The 23,290-nt window shown below is 42.2% G+C and overlaps 1 protein-coding gene across 1 annotated transcript; it reads left to right on the top strand.

Annotated features, from left to right (window-relative positions):
* Positions 1–189: 189 nt before the first annotated feature.
* On the top strand, positions 190–22,359 carry LOC120022261 (diacylglycerol O-acyltransferase 1-like). Its single transcript, XM_038966150.1, has 17 exons — positions 190–750; positions 1,197–1,284; positions 12,902–12,942; positions 13,185–13,270; positions 13,539–13,591; positions 14,134–14,239; positions 14,420–14,548; positions 17,778–17,852; positions 18,046–18,149; positions 18,593–18,631; positions 18,779–18,820; positions 18,918–18,962; positions 20,250–20,362; positions 20,606–20,671; positions 20,879–20,966; positions 21,084–21,146; positions 21,286–22,359. The coding sequence occupies exons 1-17, from the start codon at positions 515–517 to the stop codon at positions 21,430–21,432; spliced, it is 1,521 nt and encodes a 506-aa protein (XP_038822078.1). The 5' UTR covers positions 190–514; the 3' UTR covers positions 21,433–22,359.
* Positions 22,360–23,290: the final 931 nt, after the last annotated feature.

The raw sequence follows: 23,290 nt of genomic DNA, 5'->3' as shown, positions 1-23,290 counted from the left end.
TTATCTGATTGGTGAAAAAGGATCTCGTTCTAAAATTCTACGCATCTTATTGGCTCATTCACTGTCAATTGTAAATATATTAAGGCGGGCTCAAGGCATTTGTAGTTTTATGTTCTCACCGATTTCATCGTCTGGTAAGCAAATTCGTGGCTGTGAGTGGACTTTGAGTAAAAACGCATGTTTATTAATAATATTTCACATATTTTATAGGGCTTTTTTATAATGACTTAATCCAAAAGTATTAAAACGGTGCGCCACTTGGCAGCACAAAAATAACTTCAACTCCCGAAGTCCTTGTCGGTTCACTTCAGGACGACAGGAGCGAGCCCCATAGAATCTCATACAAACTATCGCTCCTTCTCAATCAACCGAATGTTGACGTTTACAACAGGGACTGCAGCCCGCTCCTCTACAGCTTGCTGACAACACGGGCTGGACTTTCCAGCCGAGACTTGAGGGAGAAACGTCTAGTGCAATTCCAGCAAGATAAGGTTGAATGTATCAAATTTAGGAAATGGGCGACAGAAACGACAGAGTCCCCATGATGACAGGCAGGACAAGAAGATCAACCATCGGCCCCACGCCAGCGGGGGGCAATTCGAAACAAGCCAATGGCAGCAAGCAGAGCAGCGCAGGGGAAAAAATGCCAAGCCATCCGAGCCACAGCAACGGGAAGGTGAAGAAGGAAAAACAGGTGCACGAGCCGGTCAGGACACCACAGGAGAGGAGCAAAATCTGCGAAAGACTCAGGTAAAGCATGACACAGAGCATAACCCACGGTAAAGCATAACACACGGCTTTTTGAGCTCACAGACACGTCTTCAATCCCTGATGTCTTCAGTTCTAGCTGCCTATCACTGGTCTTTTGTTATGTTGTTATTTATGTTATGTATTGAAGGCCTTTGGTATTAACTATAGGTTCCTCATAATATGAGGCCAAAGACTAATCAGCCAGGTTCACTTACGCCATGTATGTTCTCTTTGCTTAGCTACGTGTTTGAGAGAAATCTAGGCCACATGTCTATAGGCTACATTTGCAGATCATCTAGCTATTCTGCAGTGAATTTAAATGTGCTACACCAGTGAGCTATGGCTGTACACCATTCAGTGATCCTCAATCTTGGTCCTGGCTGTATGACGCACAACAAAGTGTGTTGATTCAACTAATCATCAACTCCTTATTACTGGCTCCCCAGCTGCCATGTCCTCCAGGAGTCCCTGCTCAGCTCAGCCAGTGGATACAGTAACTATAGAGGCATCCTCAACTGGTGTGTGGTCATGCTGGTAAGTGCTAGCCTACCTTCTGTACATAGGAAATTGCACATTTAAATTGTCATCCACTTCTATGATTAAGGAAATATGGACATGTACACACCATATAAATATAATTATGAATCATTCTATTTCAACGGTACACACTCAAAAAAAGTATCACAATTAAAAAATATTTTTTTTTTCTTTTCGGGGGGGTTCTGATGTGATTTAATAAGGAGCATGCTGCACTTGATGCACCTTTTTTCTTCCAATTATTGATAAGCATGCGCCTATTAAGAAACTGACTGCTAGAACTGTTAAGGCCCTGTAGATTGATGAGGAATTGAAAAGCTGTATGGTTGGGTGGGACGATGCAAAAGGAGTTCACAGCTGATTGGCAAACTTACTGTAAATTGAGAAATTGTGACTAAACTGAACAAAAATAAGAAATTGTCTTGTGAAACCAAAATAATTGACAAAGTATGATGGGGGGGGGGAAAGTGTTGGAATACTTGAAATTAAATGATGGGCAAAAAGACACATTCAACTCCATCTTTCATTGAATCAGATGGCTTATTCATAACAAAACCTTCTAGTGTTGCCAATTACTTTCTTTGGCAAACTAGGCATAAAATGCCAACAACATATTCATGTAAAAAATACCTAATAATGAAAGAAAAGCATTATAATTTTGAATTTTATAAAGTTAGTGGAAAAGTTGTTCATCAATAATGAGAAACCACTTGGTATAAACAACTTAGATGAAAAGCTACTGAGAATAGTAGCAAAATAATATATTGCCTCTCATATATAATTTTTTATTTTATTTATTATTAACAATGTCCTCAGACCTGGAGGGAAGCCAAAGTCATTCCACTACCCAAGAATGGTAAAGTCCACTTTACTGGCTCTAACAGCTGACCAATCAGCTTACAGCAAACTTCTGGGAAAAATTGTTTTTCACCAGATGCAATGCTATTTCTCTGTAAACAAATTAAAAACAGACTTTCAGCCTGCTTATAGAGAAGGGCACTCAACATGTACTGCGCTGACAAAAATGACTGATGATTGGTTGAAATAATTTGATGATAAGAAGATTGTGGAAGCTGTACTGTTAGATTTCATTATAGCCTTTGATATAATTGACCACAACTTGTTTAAAAAAATAAAATAAAAAACTTGTTATGGCTTTTCAACCTCAGCTCTGAATCCACGATATGGCAATATTTCTAATAGAACACAGGGTTTTCTTTAAAACATGTAAATGTGTGGTGTACCGCAGGGCAGCTCTCTTGGCCCTCTACTCTTTTTTTCTATATTTATTAATGACCTGCAACTGGCATTAAGCAAAGCCAGTGTGTCTACTAGGGTTTCCGTTAGCAGGTAATAGCTGGCTTTTGTCCATTTTTAAAAAAATTATTTATTTAAGAAAAGCTGATAAATAAAATTGCCACCGGCCAGTTGTCCGGGAGAAGAAAAAATCCCATTGCTTTTTAACCTTTTCATTGATGGAAATGCATTTGACTGATCATGCTTATCGGTCTGTAGGTTAATTTACATAATTTAGTGGAATTAAATTGGCATGTGTGTACAGTACATTTGTTATGTATATTATTTATCACGTGTACAGATACAGAACCTTTGAGTGGAAAAACTGTCAGATAGCACAAGAGCTGCTGCTGCTGCAGCATCTTGTGGTGCTTTCAAGACAACTGGGAACTCTGAAAAATACGAGGTTAAATCATGAAGTCAGTGATCTTCTGGTTGGAAAGTCGGGGCCCTAGAAAGAGGCCAGAGTTCCTGAGTTGGAATTGCGAGTTGGATGACCGTTAAAAATGTGTTTACCGCCAGTCGGAGCTCGTGTTCTTTCCCCGCAGTAGTTTGGAACGTACTGAAGTCAGAGAGTTCCCAGTTGTTTTGAACGTGGCAACAGAAGGCAGGCAGGCTTCATCAGCGTATCACACCACTTTGCAATTAGCTGGAGGCAGTATGTGTTTTGAAAATATATGTAATTGTTTGAAACCTGAATGTTTTAATACATATGATGAGGCATGTCATACCTTGCTTCAAAATAGCCTAATAGATCTCCCCTCTTTCTAAATTTCTAAACAATATTTTCAACTCTGACACATAAAACTGCTCACATGTTCAGTGCCCTTTTGAAAAGAGTGTTTTCCTGCTAATTGCATTATGGAACTAACATTCACATGTATCCTCCTGCTTTGTGTACATTGCTGCACTTATAATGTGAAGAAATAATAGTTTATCAACATTATAAAGTTAAACGTTCTGATCTGTTACATCAGACTCATTGCTTTTTAACGTTTTTTTTAATGTAGCCTAGGACTACTAGTTGTATGAACTTGGGATCTATAGTCCCACAACTGTCCCAGAGTGTTTGGAACAGGCTATTTCTTCCTCCACAAGCTGACCAATAGAATAGGTAGCCTAAACTTTTCTATTATAGTAGATTTACATAGGCTAGTGATTTTACTGTTCGTTACTCAGCTTGTTGGCTGAGGAAAAGTAAATGTGGACAGTTATTCTAACATTGCATCCTTGACTTGCATGTTCTGTTAATATGAATTACCATATTCTAAATGTGATTTCTGTCATTCTGAGCACCGTGGGTGGATGTCCTAATCAGGTTACGCACCCAATGCATATGGGTCTGGTAAACTAAAAAGTTGCCGGTCAAATGTCCGGCGCCACATTTTCCGTAACGGAAACCCTGGTGTCTACGTATGCTTATGATTCAACCCTATACGTGTCAGCAACCACTGCAGCCCTAAACAAAGAGTTGCAGTCAGTTTTAGAATGGGTGGCCAGTAATAAACTTGTCCTGAACATCTTTAAAACTAAGCATTGCATATGGTACAAATCATTCCCTAAGTTCTAGACCTCAGCTGAATCTGGTAATGAATGGTGTGGCAGTTGTACAAATTGACGAGACTAAATTACTTGGTGTTAACTTGGATTGTAAACTGTCATGGTCAAAACCTATTGATTCAATGGTTGTAAAGATGGGGAGGGATCTGTCTGTGATAAAGAGATGCACTTCGATCCTCTTCACTGTAATTGGAGGGATAATACCAATACTATGCATGCCAGACTTTCCTGGCTAAAAGTAGAGGAGAGACTGACTGCATCACTTATTTTTATAAGCAACATTAATGTATTAAATTCAAAATTGTTTACATAGTCAACTTACATACAGCGCTGACACACACAAGCGGTCTTTTCACAGTTCCCAAATCCAGGACCAAAAAATCCAGGACAAATTCAAGAAAACGTGCAGTATTATATAGAGCCATGATTGCATGGAACTCACTTCCAGCTCAGATTTCGCAGATGATCAGCAAACCTGGTTTAAAATGGATAACAACAACACCTCACAGCACAACACCTCTCACCTATTTGACATAGATCTTTTTTGTGTATGTACTGATATGTAGACTGTGTGGGATTGTTTTTAAATGTATGGGGTTCTGTCCTTGACTTGCTTGTGTCTATTAATGTTCATTATTATGACATGTTCTGTGTGGACCTCAGGAAGAGTGGCGCCTGCTTTCCCAACAGCCAATGGGAACCAAATAAACTACCAAATCTAGGCCTGGGATTGTGCCCCTGTTTTGCCACTGAAATCGTCTAGACCTATTTAAGCTTAAACCGCTTTCACAGAATAATCACCTGATCTAAAAGGTGTTTTGAAGACAGACATTCAGAAGTAGGCCACTGCTACATTTTCATAAAGCAGGCTGTGCAGAAGCCTCTGGTTGCTCTGTGAACCACCATCACTCCGTTAGTCTGGTCTTTGATCTATTTCAGCTGGAAGCCAGTTGCTGTAGGAGAGGTGCCCTGAGGTTAGAGCCACAGAGATAATACAGTGATGCTGCTGGCAACTGAGCAGCTATATTGGAGCTATTAAAATCAATCTGCATGGACCCATATTGTCTTTTTTAGACTCTGGAACTCAGACTGGAATTATTTGAGTACTGTGTTGAATACTCTTCTGTCAATCAGGGTATTCATTGGCTCTGTGCAGACTCAACTCTGAAGAGCTTTGAGGATGGATGGTTGATTATCTGTCTCTCAGTAGGCCTACATTTCCTCTTTCCTGCCAATAGCTGCAGTTGTTTTGATACCTAGCTGAGATAAGCAGACGATCTCAGCTTCTCTTGTGCTGTTGTCTACACAGTGAGAATCATGCATACAGTAGCTAACCGTTGTAGCTCAATGGTGTGGTAATGTCTTTTCAGTGCTGTCTCTCAATAGCAATGGTAAACATTATTTTATCCACGCTACGTCTGTGCACGGCAAACATAAAATGATGATCAGTTTGATAAGAGAATAAGGAACTCGTCCCTTGCCACCTCATATTTTATTATGAGAGAGAAGTGTTATATGAGCTATGAAGAGACTTCGGACGAGAGCCGATGCTTCTTGGCCATGTGTTATACAGCTTGCCTCGTTCAACTCTCACCCACTCACTTACTTCTAGATCACTTTCTTGTCCTTATATCAACTAACTAAAACTTTACATTGTAGCAGTAACAGAAAAGACAGTCAACACCCCTCTCTTAACACTGGCAGAGACTCTGTGGTGGGTATTTAACACTAACACGTTGAGAGGAGCCTGACAGGAGTTCTTACTCTAATCTCTCTACAATGTGTCACTTCACATATTTTGACTCCTTGTACTACTCCACCTGCTTCATGTAGCCTACTGGCGGACATAGGTCAAACAACACAGCCAAGCAAGTTTTCTGACAGGTCCATTAGACAAACCAGAGGTCCATTTTAGTTAGGTTTAATGCGGTCTCTGATGTTTTTGATCAGTCAAGTTTGCACTGTTTAGATAAGCACGGTGCAACCTATTTACACAGTGCAAACACGGTCTGCCTGGTATGCTATGCTGCTGGCATTGTTACAGTAATGGAGTGGGCAATGGGCATTAGCTGTCAGTTGACTTTGCTGGGGAGGCCAGAGCACTCGACTCCCTTCAAGCGTTTGATTTGTCAGATGATGTGTTACAGTTAATTCTGTCCCCAAGGGGAAGGTCAAGTGAGGACACAGTCTGAGGTGAGCATTTATTTCTTCCTTTTGAGGATAACCATTTTCCTGTTCTCCTTCAAAAGTGTGACTGGAAGTTCAAGGGTATTTTATCGTTTTTCCGGCAGAACATCGAATTTCTAACTTGCACGGACAGAGGGGAGGATTTCTTAAATGATAATTACTGAAATGAATACGGACAGAATCCCATGTCTTCTAGCTAAAAATAAACACCCATTTTATTTCTGTTTGAAGAGAGACCGCTGGAAAAGCTTCCCGTCGTCTTCAAAGCATCTGAGCGAGAAGTCTAATTTCCAAAGCCGGTATTAATCTGTCTTTGAAACATGATCGCTATGCCATTCCCAAGAAATCATCCCTATATTCTTTGTACCCGGTAATGAATAATTATGAAATTCAAGTGGAAAATTGCTGGCAAGAGGGGATATGTGTGCTAGAAAACAGATCTAACAGCGAGGAATGTCCATAGAAATATAATTAATTTGAATGTGTTTCTATGGGCATGACGTCCACGGTCCTTTTTGCAACAATCCTTTACAGATGGCTTACCACATCGTCATACGTCAGATTCCGCCTGACAAGCGTTGTGTAGTAGTGATGCCATCTGACGTAAGAAAATGGGCTCATCAAGGATATTATTCTGTCACAATAAAGCCCAGTTAGTTAGAAAGGGCTTGTTCCTCTGCATGTGCTGCTTAATGTAGGCCTAACCAGGTTTCTCTTTCTATTAAAGGGCTCCTGGCCTAGCCTCCATCTATCCACTGTATGTAGGCTGTGTCAATAAACCATCAATATTGCAGTTTCCATATTTAACAGGTCATGTACACTATATATACAAAAATATGTGGACACCTCTTCAAATTTGTGGATTTGGCTATTTCAGCCACACCCACTGCTGACGGATGTATAAAAACTAAATTGAGCACACAGCTATGCAATCTCCGTAGATAAACATTGGCAGGAGATTGACCTTACTGAAGTGCTCTAACTTTCAATGTGGCACCATCATAGGATGCCACCTTTCCAACAAGTCAGTTCATCACATTTCTGTCCTGTTAAAGCTGCCCTGGTCAATTTGGAAGTGCTGTTATTGTGAAGTGGAAACGTCTAGGAGCAACAACGGCTCAGCCGCGAAGTGGTAGGCCACACAAGCGCACGGAACGGGACCGCAGAGTGCTGAAGTGTGTAGCGCGTAAAAGTTGTCTGTCCTCGGTTGCAACACTCACTACCGAGTTCCAACCTGCATCTGGAAGCAACATCAGCACAAGAACTGTTCGTCGGGAGCTTCATGAAATGGGTTTCCATGGGGGAGCAGCCACACACAAGCCTAAGATCAGCATGCGCAAGCGTTGGCTGGAGTGGTGTAAGGCTCACCACCATTGGACATTGGCGCAGTGGAAACGCGTTCTCTGAAGTGATGAATCACGCTTCACCATCTGGCAATCCGATGGACGAATCTGTGTTTGTCGGATGCCAGGAGAACACTACCTGCCCCAATGCATATTGCCAACTGTAAAGTTTGGTGGATGAAGAGTGATCTGTGGCTGTTTTTCTTGTTTCGGGCTAGGCCCCAGTGAGGAGAAATCTTAACGCTACAGCATACAATGACACACTCCATGATTCTGTTCTTCTGACTTTGTGGCAACATTTTGGGGAAGAGCCTTTTTTTCTGTTTCAGCATGACAATGCCCCCATGCACAAAGCGAGGTCCATACAGAAATGGTTTGTTGAGATCGGTGTGGAAGAACTTGACCGGTCTGCACAGAGCCCTGATCTCAACCCCATCGGATAACTGTGGGATTAATTGGAACGCTGACTGCGAGCCAGGCCAAATCCATCAGTGCCCGACCTCACTAATGCTCTTGTGGCTGAATGAAAGCAAGTCCCCACAGCAATGTCCCAACATTTTAGTGGAAAGCCTTCCCAGAAGAGTGGAGGCTGTTATAGTAGCAAAGGGGGGACCAACCCATGAGATGTTTGACAAGCAGGTGTCCACATACATTTGGTAGTGTATGTTAGGTTAGGTAGCCAAAGGCTACATGCATAATTGATGCTTAGCTACACTAAATGTATGTGGGCACCTGCTCGTCGAACATCTCATTCCAAAATCATGGGCATTAATATGGAGCATTGCTGCGGGGACTTGCTTCCAGAGTATGTGAGCGGAGTTGAGTGGTCGCAAATCCCGTTCATCGCTCATGGAGCGGTATGCACTCACAGGAAGAAAAAAAACTGCCACTCCAAATTCGCTGCCACTCCACAATTTAACCAACACCCATCTATTTTTGTGGCTACCTGGACCAACCATTTGGTTTTGAAGTATTGAAACCAAACCATATGATTTGAATGGAAAGTATTTGAATAAACAAAGATGAATGTAAGAAGCTCACCATTTTAAATAGGCTACATGTCATATTAAACAGCATAGAAACACTCTAAATAGGTCAGGAGCCAGACAGAGTCTAAGAAGGCTATATTATTTCAAGGCTATAGCCTACAAAGAAACACATTGTGAGTGTGACGCACTAGGATGGTAGGCAGTCAGGGACATTAGGCCCTCAGCATTTAAACAACATTTCTTTGTATTAAATCATTTTATAGCCTTTAAATTCATTTTTGTCTGTAGCTTCAGGCTCATGCGACGGTGCCTGGAGAGCAGGCCAGCAGCAGAGAATATCCTCTCCGTTCTTGCAGAGCCACTGGGGATGCTAAACACCCTTTTGGCCAGGCTGGGCAGAGATTTTATATATATATGAGGTTTTTCTACTCTCTGAACGGGTCTCTTGGGGTCTTTTTTTATTTTCACTGGCCTTTTCGGAACGGGTCTTACTATCCTCGAGTCCATTCGGAACGGGTCTCCTTTAAATATTAATAAGTTATGCATATTGGGTCGGGTGGGAAAGCGATGGGTCCATTTGGGAATGGGTCAAACGTATTAGACCTGTGAAGACCTCGTGTGGGTTGGTCCCCGGGGTTATCTTTTGCCCGAATAGATTGTTGTTATCAGCCTTCATAGAATGAAGATTATTAAGTATGGCTCATATCAACATGGGCCAGTAGACTTTGACCTGTCAAAATCAAGATAGGATTATATCTCTGGTCCAGACTGGTGTGCGTTCCTCTAACTACTAAACTAACACCCTGGAACAGAAATTACTACTGATCAATGTCTTTTCCTTCATACGATTTTTGTTTGTCTGAATTTTGTCAATACAATAGAGAAGTTAGACATGCTCCGGAACTTTGGTGACTACTAAGTATTTGTTTAAACCTCCTGTTTTGGGCTGGATGTGTCAATGTGTAGTTCATACATGCATAATCTATGAGCAGAATTACTGTCTTACCTCAATTAACCATGAAATCCCTAGTAGAATGCAACTGTTTTTCTGGAAGCTGTGCTGCACCATTTTCCCCTACATTTCCCCCCCACGTGGGCCAGCACCCTAGCAATTCGAGTTTAACCAATGAGCTTTAGCCCCACGCCATATGAGTCACAGAGCGAGAGCAATGACGTGGTGCACATATCTGCACATAATGTGATGTAGTATGCCATTTTTAGGGACCACTTTTGGCTCATGAGTGCTACTTTCATAACTACTGGCTAAAAAGTATACAAAAGTACTGGAGAATCGCTTTAATAAGAATGGCATAGCCTAAGCTTACTATCACAGTGTACCTTTTATGTGGACACTCCCATATGATTTCCAATTGATAAAGCACATTAGCGCTGTCTCCAACAACAACAAAAAATATTGGTCGACCAAGAGTCGTCTCTTCTTTCAAACAATCAATTGGTCAAAATGTTTAAACATGTATTTTTCCATATATAGACACATTCTATGTTTGAATAAAATAAACTATATGTAGGCTACTGTGCTTGTCTGATGCTTGAAGCACAGCTTTTTTTATTTTTTTTTAAATAAAATAAATAATAATAATTTTTAAGACAAATTACTAAAGAGGAGCCTAACCAGAAGACCAAATCCTGACCCTCCTCCACCTGCTGCTGGCCTTTTGCAGATTCTACCTTTTTTAAGCTCCTGACGTTGCCGGGTAATATGCTACACCAGCGGTTGGCAACCTTTTTCATTTGGCATGCCAAGTTATCGTACCATTTCTAGTGATCTGTGTGCCAGTTATGATTTTCATTTGCACATTTTACAGACTTTGTTTACTTATTGTTTGAGGCAAAGAAAAAATGACTTTGAGAAGCTCCACGGTGATGGTGAGTTAAGACAATCAGAAATAGTATCAGATCCCCAAATGGACACATTTTATAGGCCTACATTTGCGCACAGGCCAGGTATGTGGCAGGGTCTGCAGACAATCACAGATTACAAAGGGAAAACCAGCCACGTCGCGGACACGTCATGCTCCCAGACAAGCTAAATACGTTCTCCGTGGCCGACATGAGTAAGACATTTAACCGTGTTAACCATCGCAAGGATGTCTGCTCAGACGGCATCCCTAGCCGCGTCCTCAGAGCATGCGCAGACCAGCTGGCTGGAGTGTTTACGGACATATTCAATCTCTCACTTTCCCAGTCTGCTGACCCCACTTGCTTCAAGATGTCCACCATTGTTCCTGTTCCCAAGAAAGCAAAGGTAATTCAACTAAATGACTATCGCACCGTAGCACTCACTTCTGTCATCATGAAGTGCTTTGAGAGGCTAGTTTAGGATCATGTCACCCGAGACCCATTTCAGTTTGCTTACCGCTCCAATATATCCACAGACGGTGTATTCACCATCGCACTGCACTGTCCTATCCCATCTGGACGAGGAATACCTACATCAGAATACTGTTCATTGACTATAGCTCAGCCTTCAACACCATAGTACCCTCCAAGCTCATCAAGCTTGAGGCCCTGGGTCTGAACCCCGCCCCATGCAACTGGGTCCTGGACTTCCTGACGGGCCGCCCCCAGGTGGCGAAGATAGGAAACAACATCTCCACTCCGCTGATCCTCAACACTGGGGCTCCACAAGGGTGCGTTCTGAGCCCTCTCCTGTACTCCCTGTTCACCCAAGACTGCGTGGCCATGCACACCTCCAACTCAATCATCAAGTTTGCAGACGACACAACAGTAGGAGGCCTGATTACCAACAATGAGACAGCCTACAGGGAGGAGGTGTGGTGCCAGGAAAATAACCTCTCCCTCAACGTCAACAAAACGAAGGAGCTGATCGTGGACTTCAGGAAACAGCAGAGGGAGCACGCCCCTATCCACATCGACGGGACCGCAGTGAAGGTGGAAAGTTTCAAGTTCGCCTGCGTACACATCATTGACAATCTGAAATGGTCCACCAACACAGACCGTGTGGTGAAGGAGGCTGAAGAAATTTGGCTTGGCCCCTAAGACCCTCAAACTTTTACAGATGCACAATTGAGAGCATCCTGTCGGGCTGTATCACCGCCTGGTATGGCAACTGCACCGTCTGCATTACTGGAGGCAAACTACCTGCCCTCCAGGACACCTACAGCACCCTATGTCACAGGAAGGCCAAAAAAGATCATCAAGGACAGCAACCACCAGAGCCACGGCCTGTTCACCCCACTATCATCCAGAAGGCGAGGTCAGTACAGGTGCATCAAAGCTGGGACCAAGAGACTGAAAAACAGCTTCTATCTCAAGGCCATCGGACTGTTAAATAGCCATCACTAGGCGGCTTCCACCCGGTTACGTAACCCTGCACCTTAGAGGCTGCTGCCCTATGTACATAGACATGGAATCACTGGTCTTTAATAATGTTTACATACCGCTTTACTCATCTTATATGTATTTAGTCAATGCCACTCCGACATTGCTCGTCCTAATATTTATATATTTCTTAATTTCCTTCTTTTACTTTTAGATTTGTGTATTGTTGTGAATTGTTAGATACTACTGCGCTGTTGGAGCTAGGAACACGAGCATTTCGAATACACCCGCAATAACATCTGCTAAATAAGTGTGTGACCAATAACATGTGATTTGATTTGAGGTAGGCCTAGTCTATACGTAATCAAGTGTGTTTGTCCTTTCTCAAGATTGACAGGAGCGCTCCAAACAAAAGACAATTCATAAATTGACAACTCGCAAATGGAATTTAAGTAAACTTTTTCTCAAGTGTAGCCTAGGTTATGCGTTCTGCAAACATGTCCACTCCTCAATGACAATGGTAAGAGTGTAATAATATATTGAATGCATTCAAATAATTTTCCATAACCAAACAAACATTGTAGATTAGAAATGATGGTAAATATACTACTGGTGTGTCATCCCAGCAGACTGCAATGGATTAGTCCACTTCGACAGGTGCCAAATATATATATTTGCCATTGATCGACAAAAAAAATCTTGGTCTACCAACAGCCTGTTAACTAAACAATCGACCAGTCGACTAAATAGGGTCAGCCCTAAAGCACATTTTACAATTATATTTTAATCATTTAACAAAAACTCTTATCCAGACAGACTTACAGGAACAATTAGGGTTAAGTGCCTTGCTCAAGGGCACATTTTGATTACTGGCCCAACGCTCTTAAGCGCTAGGCTACCTGCCACACACTGATTACAAAATGTCTTCTATTGCAGGTCTTGAGCAATGCACGCCTTTTTCTGGAGAATCTTCTAAAGTAAGTATGTGCAGCTATAGGCACCCCAAATACCTATTAGTCTAGGCCATGTTAAACTTCTATGTCATCATTTGTTGATCACTGAGATCCTAACTGTATCTCCCATCACGACTGCAGATCCGTTCATTTTGACCACAGCTTCTGTAGTAAGCTTCTCATAACGAACTCATTGTGAACAAAAATATCCATCCATGTGATTTATTTTTTTATTTTTTTGTCTCTTTCCCTCCTCTCTCTGATAGATATGGGATATTGGTGGACCCCATCCAAGTTGTTTCACTGTTCTTAAAAGACCCATATAGCTGGCCTGCACCATGCCTTGTCATTGGTATATAGCTTAAATTCGTTTCCTCTTTGGCATGCTAACTGTATTATTGTGGTGGTTGTACATCTTCCAAAATCTATTTATTTGAATATCTCATTGTCTGGCTTTTGTTGCTTAGCAACCTGAGTCTATACCTGTTTAAAATACCATCAAGTGTTTTTCCACCAAGTGTGGGAAAATGTACTCATTTTGGAACAACATTGTAGCAATATTATACGGCTGTCTTTTGTTGAGTACCAGAGTCTGTGTTTTTATTTTTTCTCTCCTGCAGTCTCCAACGTGTTCATAATGGCAGCTTTGTACACGGAGCGGAGGCTATCCGTGGTGAGTGTCGTGCCGTAATGTCTGGGACTAATGTGAACGATGCACTGTGAAATCTTACTAATCTCTCTCTGTTGCTCGTGAACACAAACATTTCAGACCTCTGTTAGCTGGAAATGGAGGGGGGCAGCATTTCAGACCTCTGTTGGCTGGAAATGGAGGGGGGCAGCATTTTCCTCTAATCAAAACCAATGTGGCTCCTCTAGCTAGTTGACAACAAGGGCTGTTCTTTGTGTCTTTGGAAGGTCACTTGTTGTTTTTTTTAGATAAGGATTATATTGTATTTCACCCCCATAATATTTATGAAATAGGTCAGTGAAAGACTGACAGGAAAGGTGGGAGGAGAGGGGAAAGGATGTACTAGAAAGAGTGGGCTGGATTCGAACCCACAGCCTCACTGGTACCCACACTCTTACTGGTACATGTATTCTGGAGGCAGCCGTTTTAGACCACCCCAGTCACACAGAGATCCCAAACATTTTTAATTGTAATCCTGTGCTCAGGCCACTGTCTTAACAATGGTTTTAATTCCTGTTGCTCTGCAGGGCACCATCTCAGAGACCACTGGAACATTCCTTTACTTGGTCAATCTGACTACCCTCCTCTGTTTCCCATCAGCCACTGTGCTCACGCTGACCTCCATGACCCCAGGTGAGATGGCCTGATCGTGATGCTTACACTGCATGGTCATATCCATAGATATAATGTGTCTAGGCTACAGATATTTCTTGATCAAAAAGACTAAAGGCTTTTCTCAGAGCGGATGTATTTAAAAGAGACACACATAGTTTTGTAAAGCTTGATAATATCAATAATTTTTTTCTTGTCCAGCTGGTGGAGTCTTTGCCCTGGGTGTGTACACCATCCTCTTCATGAAGCTGTACTCCTATAAAGACGTTAACATGTGGTGCAGAGAGATTAGACATACCAAAGCCCGCACCCTGACCCGCTCCCATTCATGTGAGTACTAATGACCAGTAGTCCCACTGTCTAATTTTAGTCATTTAGCAGACGCTCTTATCCAGAGCGACTTACAATTAGTGCATTCAGCTTAAGATAGCTTGGTGAGACAACACATCATATCATGTACATTTTCCCTCAACAAAGTATCGATCAGCAAAGTCAGTGTTAGTAGGAAAAGACAAGTGACCTTTTTTGGGGTGGGGTGCGTCGGGGGCACCGTGGGAGTTATTTAAGATACTCTTCAAAGAGATAGGGTTTCGGACATTTTTGGAAGATGGTCAGGGACTCCACCATTGGGGTGCCAGTACAGAGAAGAGCTTTGACTGAGCCAAAAGACCAGAGGTGGCAGAACGGAGTGCTCGGGTTGAGGGTTTAAGCATAGCCTGAAAGTAAGGAGGGGCAGGTCCTCTAGGTGCTCCGTAGGCAAGCACCAGGGTCTTGAAGGTAATGCAATCTTTGACTGGAAGCCAAGGGAGTGTCCGGAGGAGAATGGTGACATGGGGGGGAAAGTAGGAAGGTTGAACACCAGGCAGGCTGTGGCATTCTAGATAAGTTGCAGGGGTTTGATTGCACAAGCGGGGAGCCCAACCACCAGCGAGTTGTAGTAGTCTAGGCGGGAGATGACAAGGGCCTGGATTAGGACCTGCGCCACTTCCTGTGTGAGGAAAGGTTGTACTCTATGGATGTTGTAGAGCATGGACCTGCAGGAGCTAGTCACTGCTTTGATGTTTGCAGAGAAATCACCGGGTGTTGTCCAGGGTCACACCAAGGTTCTTTGCACTCTGGGAGGGGGACGCCGTGGAGTTGTCAACCATGATGGAGAGGTCTTGGAGCGGGCAGGTCTTCCCGGGAGGAAGAGCAGCTCTGTTTTGTTGAGCTTGAAGTGGTGGGCCGACATCCAAGCTGAGATGTCTGCCAGGCACGCAGAGATGTGTTGCCACCTGGGCGTCAGATAGGGGGAAGGAGGAGAGTAGTTAAGTGTCATCCGTATAGCAATGATAGGAGAGACCATGTGAGGATATGACCGAGCCGAGTGACTTGGTGTAAGGAGAACACTTGGGGGACACCAGTAGTGAGAGCACGTGGTGCAGACACAGATCCCCTCCACGCTACTGGTAGAGCGACCTGCCAGGTAGGATGCAATCCAGGAGTGTGCAGAGCATGAGATGCCCAACCCTGAGAGGGTGGAAAGGAGGATCTGATGGTTCAAGGTGTGGAAGGCAGCGGATAGATCTAGGAGGATGAGAACAGAGGAGAGAGAGTCAGCTTTGGCAGAGTGGAGAGGCTCTGTGATACAGAAGAGAACAGTCTCCGTTGAGTGAACCGCCTTGAAGCATGACTGGTTAGGGTCAAGAAGATCACTCTGAGGGAGATAATGAGAGAGTTGGTCAGAGACGCTCATGTGTTTTTGAAAGAAAATAAATTAGGGATACCGCTCTGTAGTTTTTGACGTGAAAGGGGTCAAGTGTTGGTTCCTTGAGAAGGGAAGGGACTCTGGCCATATTGAAGTCAGAGGGGATGCAGCCAGTGGTCAAGGATGACTTGATAAGGGAAGTGCGCAATGGGAGGAGGGGAATGGGGTCAAGTGTGGTAGTTCTGTGTGAGTGGGCTCAGTAGGCTTAGTGAATGAGTAGCGGATTTCGTCCGCGGAGGGAGGTGGAGGATTCAGGAGGATGGAGAAGAGTTTCCCAGGGTTGGAGACAGAATATTTCAATTTAGAATGATAGTGGCTTTAGCAGCGGATACTGAGGAAGAGAAGGTAGAGAGAAGGTGTGTGGTGGAAGGATGATAGGTACTCTGGTAGTTTTCCTTCATTTCCGCTCAGCTGTCCGCAGCCCTGTTCTGTTAGCACGCAGTGAAGGACTCGGCAATGGAGCGGGAAGGTTGAGCCGGCCGGGAGGAAAGGGGACAGTGAGAGTCATAGGATGCGGAAAGGGAGGAGAGTAGGGTGGAAGAGTCAGGAAACAGGAAGGACGAGGATTTAGCAGAAGGGAGAGAGGATAGAAGAGGAGAAAGTAGTGGAAGAGAGAGAGTGAAGATTGCAGCGACACATGACCATCTGGGTAGGGGCTGAGTAGGTAGGGTTGATGGCGAGACATTAAGATGAGTTCAAGCATATTGCCTGCCTTGTGATTGGGGAAAGGGTGAGGTCAAAAGAGGAAAGGAGTGGAAAGGTGTCGGTAGGTTAAAGTTGCCCAGTACGATTAGTGGTGAGCCATCGTTGGGAAATTAGCTGATCAAGGTGTCAATGTCATTGTGGGCACCTGGTGGGCGATAGATGACAATAATGTTAAGCTTGAGAGGAGAAGTGACCGTGACTGCTATTTATTTAAGAGAAATGAATAGCCCTGTGCCACCACTGCGACGACCAGATGCTCTCGGACTATGAGAGAACACATAGTCAGATGACGAGAGAGCAGCTGGAGTAGCAGTGTTCTCTGGGGAAATCCATATCTCCGTCACGGCCAAAACGTGAAGGCAATATAGGCTGAGATGAACTCAGCATACAGGTTTACCTTCATACTACCTACCTTACTTGCTGCGTGTGTGTGTGTGTGTGTCTGTTTGCGTGTGTGCGTAATTAGGGACAAATTCATTTAAGTAAAAGCACAAATAACCAAAGATGTTATAGAGGTGCTTCGAATTCTACGGCTGCCATCTTTCTACAGTACACCCTCCAGAGGATAACACTCTACCTGGTGACATTATTGGTATTTGTGATCTTTACTCCAGTGCTGCTCGTGTAATTATGTCAACTGAATAGCATCGCCAAATTAGAATGTTGACATACTCACTATCACACTCACACACAGCTCTGGGTCTTCTCTCAATTTGCGCCCTCTCGATAACACGGATGCTGGCTGAGATCTGATTGGCTATCCCAGGATAATTACGCTGACCTCTCCAAAATGCGTGTGATGTGAGGAGAAATAGACGGGTATTTAATTAGCTGTATGACTCATTGCTGTATGAGTAACTTCTGTGACCTGTTTCTTTGGCTGGGCTGTTGTTTACTGCGAAAAGCTTTCAACGTTTGTTTAAATATGTATATTTTGCCCCCTGAATAAATACGAACACACACAGATGATTAGATGCACCCTCATGTATGCAGCAATGTCACACTTTCTGAAAAGTTACTGTTCTGCCATCGCCATCTATTGGTTGAATAGAAGTACTGCTGTCAGAAATAATCATTTTTTTTCATCCACACTTTCTATGCCCTCAGGTCCATCTGTGGCCCAGTCAAATGGATCAGCTGTACATGCTCATGTGTCCTACCCTGGGAATCTCACATACAGAGGTTAGAACAGAAAGAGATGCAGAACATAATGACTAGTAGCTGCATGACAATGACAAGTTGCAATGTAAAGTTGAATTTTTTTTAAATCCATAAATCCAAATAAACTATTTTTACGTACAAAATTCTTATTTGAAAAGACAATGTGTAAGATGAATTAATGTATTGTGTGTGTTTCACTGTCCTCCCTCCACAGATATCTGTTACTTTGTGTTTGCCCCAACACTCTGCTATGAGCTGAACTTCCCCCGGTCACCACGGATACGCAAGAGCTTCCTGTTGAGGAGACTCTTTGAGATGGTGAGGTCAAAGATCATATCAGGAAAACAGAGCTGTGCTATTTACATGCACCCTAAATAATACACACTGCGATCATGAAAACATATTTTAAAGGTCCAATTCGCAGTTAAAGCGTTTTTCCCCACAACTGTTTCAGTAAAAAGCTGAGAGATGGGACTGGAGATATGTAATCACTCTCAAATTCATAGATGGAGCTATGGATGCAAGAACGGACCATCCATGTTATTTTTTGACCATGTTTTGAGGCTATGCAGTGTTTGTTTGCATTCACTTTGTTTACAAACATTGGACTAAAACAAACTAATCTCATGAGTCATTTATTAAGTTACATTCGTCAAGAATTAATGGGTACATATCATAAATTCAAAAAATTGATGTAGCAACTGCTGATTGCCCCTTTTAATACATTTTAAAGATGTGGTGTCATCTCAAATCTTTTCCAGCTTTTCTTCATACAGTTACTGATTGGATTGGTACAACAGGTACGTTCATTATGTGTTATCCATACTGACATTACCTTTGTTGCTATTTGGTGTATTTTCACTCATCAAACCAGATTTAAATTATTTTGATTTAAAGGGTCACTTTTATGTTAACCATGCACTAATCTAGATGTTATTTTTTTTCAGTGGATAGTGCCGACGATTCAGAATTCCATGAAACCATTCCAGGTAAATATTAACATCTGTCTGTTGGACTTCTGTCTATTCAACTGCTCCATTCCTTTGTGCTTAGGGGTGACTTAGTTTCATGTACCCTCTATGGCAGGATATGGACTTTTCCAGAATGATGGAGCGCATGTTGAAACTGGCTGTGAGTACAAATACAGACCACATAACCTAAACCCATGTCTCCGTTAGGGCTGTCCCTGCCCCCCCAAAAAATCTGAAATTGACAGAAAGTTGATTTTTTTTTTTTTTTTCATTTTTCTCTCTCCCATAAATAGACTGTGTTTTTAATAAAATCAACTACACTGAACAAAAATATAAACGCAAAATGTAAAGTGTTGGTCCCATGTTTCATGAGCTGAAATTTAAAAAAATCCCAGAAATGTTCTACACGCACCAAAAGCGTATTTCTCTCAAATTTTGTGCACAAATTTGTTAACACCCTTGTTAGTGAGCATTTCTCCTTTGCCAAGATATTCCATCCACCTGACAGGTGTGGCATATCAAGAAGCTGATTAAACAGCATGATCACAGGTGCACCTTGTGCTGGGAACAATAAAAGGTAACTTTAACATGTGCAGTTTTGTCACACAATGCCACAGATGTCTGAAGTTTTGAGGGAGTGTGCAATTGGCATGCTGACTGGAGGAATGTCCACCAGAGAATTTCTAAGGAGTATTTCTGTCTGTAATAAAGCCCTTTTGTGGGGGAAAACTCATTCTGATTGGCTGGGCCTGGCTGCCAAGTGGGTGGGCCTATGCCCTCCAAGGCCCACTCATGGCTGCACCCCTGCCCAGTCATGTGAAATACATAGATTAGGGCCTAATTCATTTATTTCAATTGATGAATTTCCTAATATAAACTCAGTGAAGTCTTTGAAAATGTTGCATGTTGTTTATATTTTTGTTCAGTATATATGTACTGAGTTTGACTGATGCTTTAAGGACACTATTTGATGAAGTAAGATACACAAATGTGTTATTTCATAGTTTGTGTCTTATTTCATCAAACATAAATATATTTAACACATACATACAGTACCAGTCAAAAGTGTGGACACACCTACTCATTCAAGGGTTTTTATTTTTACTATTTTCTACATAAAAGTGAAGACATCAAAACTATGAAATAACACATATGGAATCATGTAGTAACCAAAAAAGTGTTAAATGCCGAGTGTGCAAAGCTGTCAAAGGAAAAGGGTGGCTACTCTGAAGAATCTCAAATAAAATATTTGGTTACTACATGATTCCATGTGTTATTTCATAGCTTTGATTTCTTCACTATTATTCTACAATATAGTAAAAATAAAGAAAAACCCTTGAATGAGTAGGTGTCCAAACTTTTGACTGGTACTGTATGTACATAATCCTTAATGTCCAGACTGTCTAATGGCACAAGGCTTCCTCTCCTCTCCCCTCTACCCCAACAGGTTCCCAATCATTTAATCTGGCTCATCTTTTTCTATTGGTTTTTCCACTCTTCCATGAACTTCGTAGCTGAGCTGATGCAGTTTGGAGACAGGGAGTTTTACCGGGACTGGTGGTAAGTGGATGTTGATTTCCAGTTAGCCTTGTATTTGTTTTTAGTTTGTGTTATTCGTGCAGTGATACCATGTGAATTGTACCATCTGTTTGGGTTACATGTAGTGATCGATGTCATGCTAAAATAGCTTAGTCAAAACATATTTTTTTTACTTCAAGAGCGAGGCTGCCCTGCACATCCTTTCCCTCCATGTCATATACAGTTGCAACTGTCTCTCTGAGCCAGTCACATGTTGTTTTGTAGGAACTCTGAGACGGTCACTTACTTCTGGTCTAACTGGAACATTCCTGTGCACAAGTGGTGCCTCCGGTGAGTAGGAGTGGAAGAAATAACATTGATTGGAACAATACCACCACCTACAGCACTGACTTTATGGCTGTGTGTGTTCACTAAGTGCCATAACCTTCTGTGACATTATAACGGATGGTTTTAAGATCTACTGTAAAGTACACTCTTGGTTACTGTCTACAGTTCCAAACTAATAAATAATTTATTTTCATCATCCGTTCTCCACAGCCACTTTTACAAGCCCATCATGAGGAGGGGAGCGAATAAGTGGGTCGCCCAGACAGCCGTCTTCCTGGTCTCCGCCTTCTTTCACGAGGTTCGTGTAGGTGGCTGCCATCGAACACTGACTCATGGGTTCACACTTGACTTACCTGATTTTACATGTCAGTGTTAAAGGCTGCACTGTGCAATAATCCTCCTCCCTCTCTTTCAGTACTTGGTGAGCGTTCCTCTGAGAATGTTCAGACTGTGGGCGTTTATGGGCATGATGTCTCAGGTCAGACAACCTTTTCATTATCAAACAATGGATTTGGGTGACATGGTCCTCTGTTAATGGTTACACACAGGTTTTTAAAGTATCTGGCTTTAGAGTTCAGGGTTAAAGGACGGTTTCCCCCTAAAACTGACCTTTTCAGATTCCACTCGCCTGGTTTGTCGGCCGCTTCCTGAGAGGTAACCATGGCAACGCCGCAGTCTGGATCTCGCTCATTATTGGCCAGCCCGTCGCCGTGCTGATGTATGTCCACGACTACTACGTAATACATTACGTGTCACAATCATGAACAGTTGGTCGCAAGCAGAGGAGCAATACATTATACTAAAGGACAAATTGAATGTCAAATGTTTACTTTGAAGGGAAATCTAAATGAATCTTGACTGAATAGTAAGAATGTTACACTAAGTAAATAGTTTGGCCTCCAGAAACCATTTCTCTAATGCACTTATACATCAGAGAGACTTGGATCCCGTCCTATCATTGCTGTGAAACACTGCCCTGACAAAACTAGAGAACATTTGTAAGCCTTTTCTCTGTTTCTTACTTAGTCTACAACTATGATCAATGCAGACATTCCTATAGATAAACCGTACTATCGGTGTGCTGCTTTTTCTCATGCGTTTGACACGTCTTTTTTGCCTTTGATTAAATGAGCCGAGTATTTTTATTTGAAGTTGTGTGAACTCATGTGGCTGCAGTAATAACCAGTCACATGTATTGTGCATAAGTCAAGCCAAATCTGTTATTACACTTGTGAAACTAATGTGTTTGCACTACAATGCATGCTGTTTGCTAATAAATAGACACTTTTTTTATTTTTATGCTATAATCTTTGTAAATTATATAAATGGAACTGGTGGAGTTGCACATGCAGCTAAGAAAAATATGGAAATGTCTGTTCTACTCCATTACAACCAACTAATTGCAGCATTACCACAAATGGAAGAGGCAAGTAGAAGGGGGTGAAAGTAAGGAACTTGTCTGTCGGCGCTGCATTAAAGACAAATTGGTTAAAGAAAATTGTGGTAAATAGAAAGTACTATACCAGTTTCATTTTAAGGACCAAGAAAAATTTACAGCTGTGCCATATATTGCAAAATAGCTAGGAAGAGATTTAATGTACTGATTCCATGGCACATGGTTTATGAACTGATACTCAACTTTGTTTTTCAATTAAAATGATTATACAAAATTCTTGCAACCAATAGAATGTTATATAGGGGATACAACCATCCCAGCTGTGCATATTTTGCTGCGAAGAGACAATCATTTGTTTTGGTACTGTCTATATGTAGCTTGTTTTTGGTCGCAGGTTCAGGAATGGCTGAAATTGCAACATTTACCTGGAGTTAACTCAAATAGCACTGCTGGTTGATTTAAAGTCAGTCAAATTGATCAATAATAACACTTAGCAAAAAATTATTTCATTTACAATCTGTAGAACCTGAATAGAAAGGTTCAGAACTTTGAAACAGCACAGTTAAAATAAACTGGGGGTTGAGTATAGCTGGGAGGCGTTGAGTATAGCTGGGAGGGGTTGAGTATAGCTGGGAGGGGGGGGGGGGGGACTAAACAAACGAGTGTAGAAGCCTAAACATTGTTGTCCATTAGTTTCCTCCAATTAGGGAAGGGGCGGTAGAGTTAGGGGGAAAATATATATTTACCAAACAAATAGATGGGAGATGATGCAGACAATTACAGTGACAGAAGCCACAATCTGCAATAAAGCTTATATACCCCTCCCCCCAAAAAATTGAGTGCTCTTAAGCTCAATGTATTGTAAAATAAGATGTTTTATATGCCAATATTGCAATCCTATTAAAAAGATGCTGGTGATCCAAACAGTAATAACCATATTGATTGTGTTGTACCAAACATACAGTATGCATTTATCCCTTTACTCCATTCCAGACCTTCTGCACTTCAGTGATCCTTTTTGTCACTAGTATACTGGAACTGGTCTAGTTAGCCCTCAACCCTTCATGTTCAGTAGGACAGTCTATACATGCCTTTTTTCTTCAGCAAATTGCCAACTCATTCATGCCCGTGTGCCTGACATCTCTACATGAGCCACATAAACCAAATCCAGCCTGTATTCTCACTTCAGAGAAACTAAAGTGCTTAGTTTCTATTGTCATGTATTG

This window comes from Salvelinus namaycush, chromosome 27, assembly GCF_016432855.1.
Source record: "Salvelinus namaycush isolate Seneca chromosome 27, SaNama_1.0, whole genome shotgun sequence".
Taxonomy (NCBI): domain Eukaryota; kingdom Metazoa; phylum Chordata; class Actinopteri; order Salmoniformes; family Salmonidae; genus Salvelinus; species Salvelinus namaycush.
This window is presented reverse-complemented; position numbering and strand designations above follow the sequence as displayed.

Bases quoted from the DNA above. Each gene is read 5' to 3' on its own strand.
- LOC120022261 (XM_038966150.1), top strand. From the start codon at position 515: ATGGGCGACAGAAACGACAGAGTCCCCATGATGACAGGCAGGACAAGA. The intron at 14,240-14,419 runs GTGAGATGGCCT...TTTCTTGTCCAG, and splicing joins GCTGACCTCCATGACCCCAG to CTGGTGGAGTCTTTGCCCTG. The intron at 18,150-18,592 runs GTGAGGTCAAAG...AATCTTTTCCAG, and splicing joins TGAGGAGACTCTTTGAGATG to CTTTTCTTCATACAGTTACT.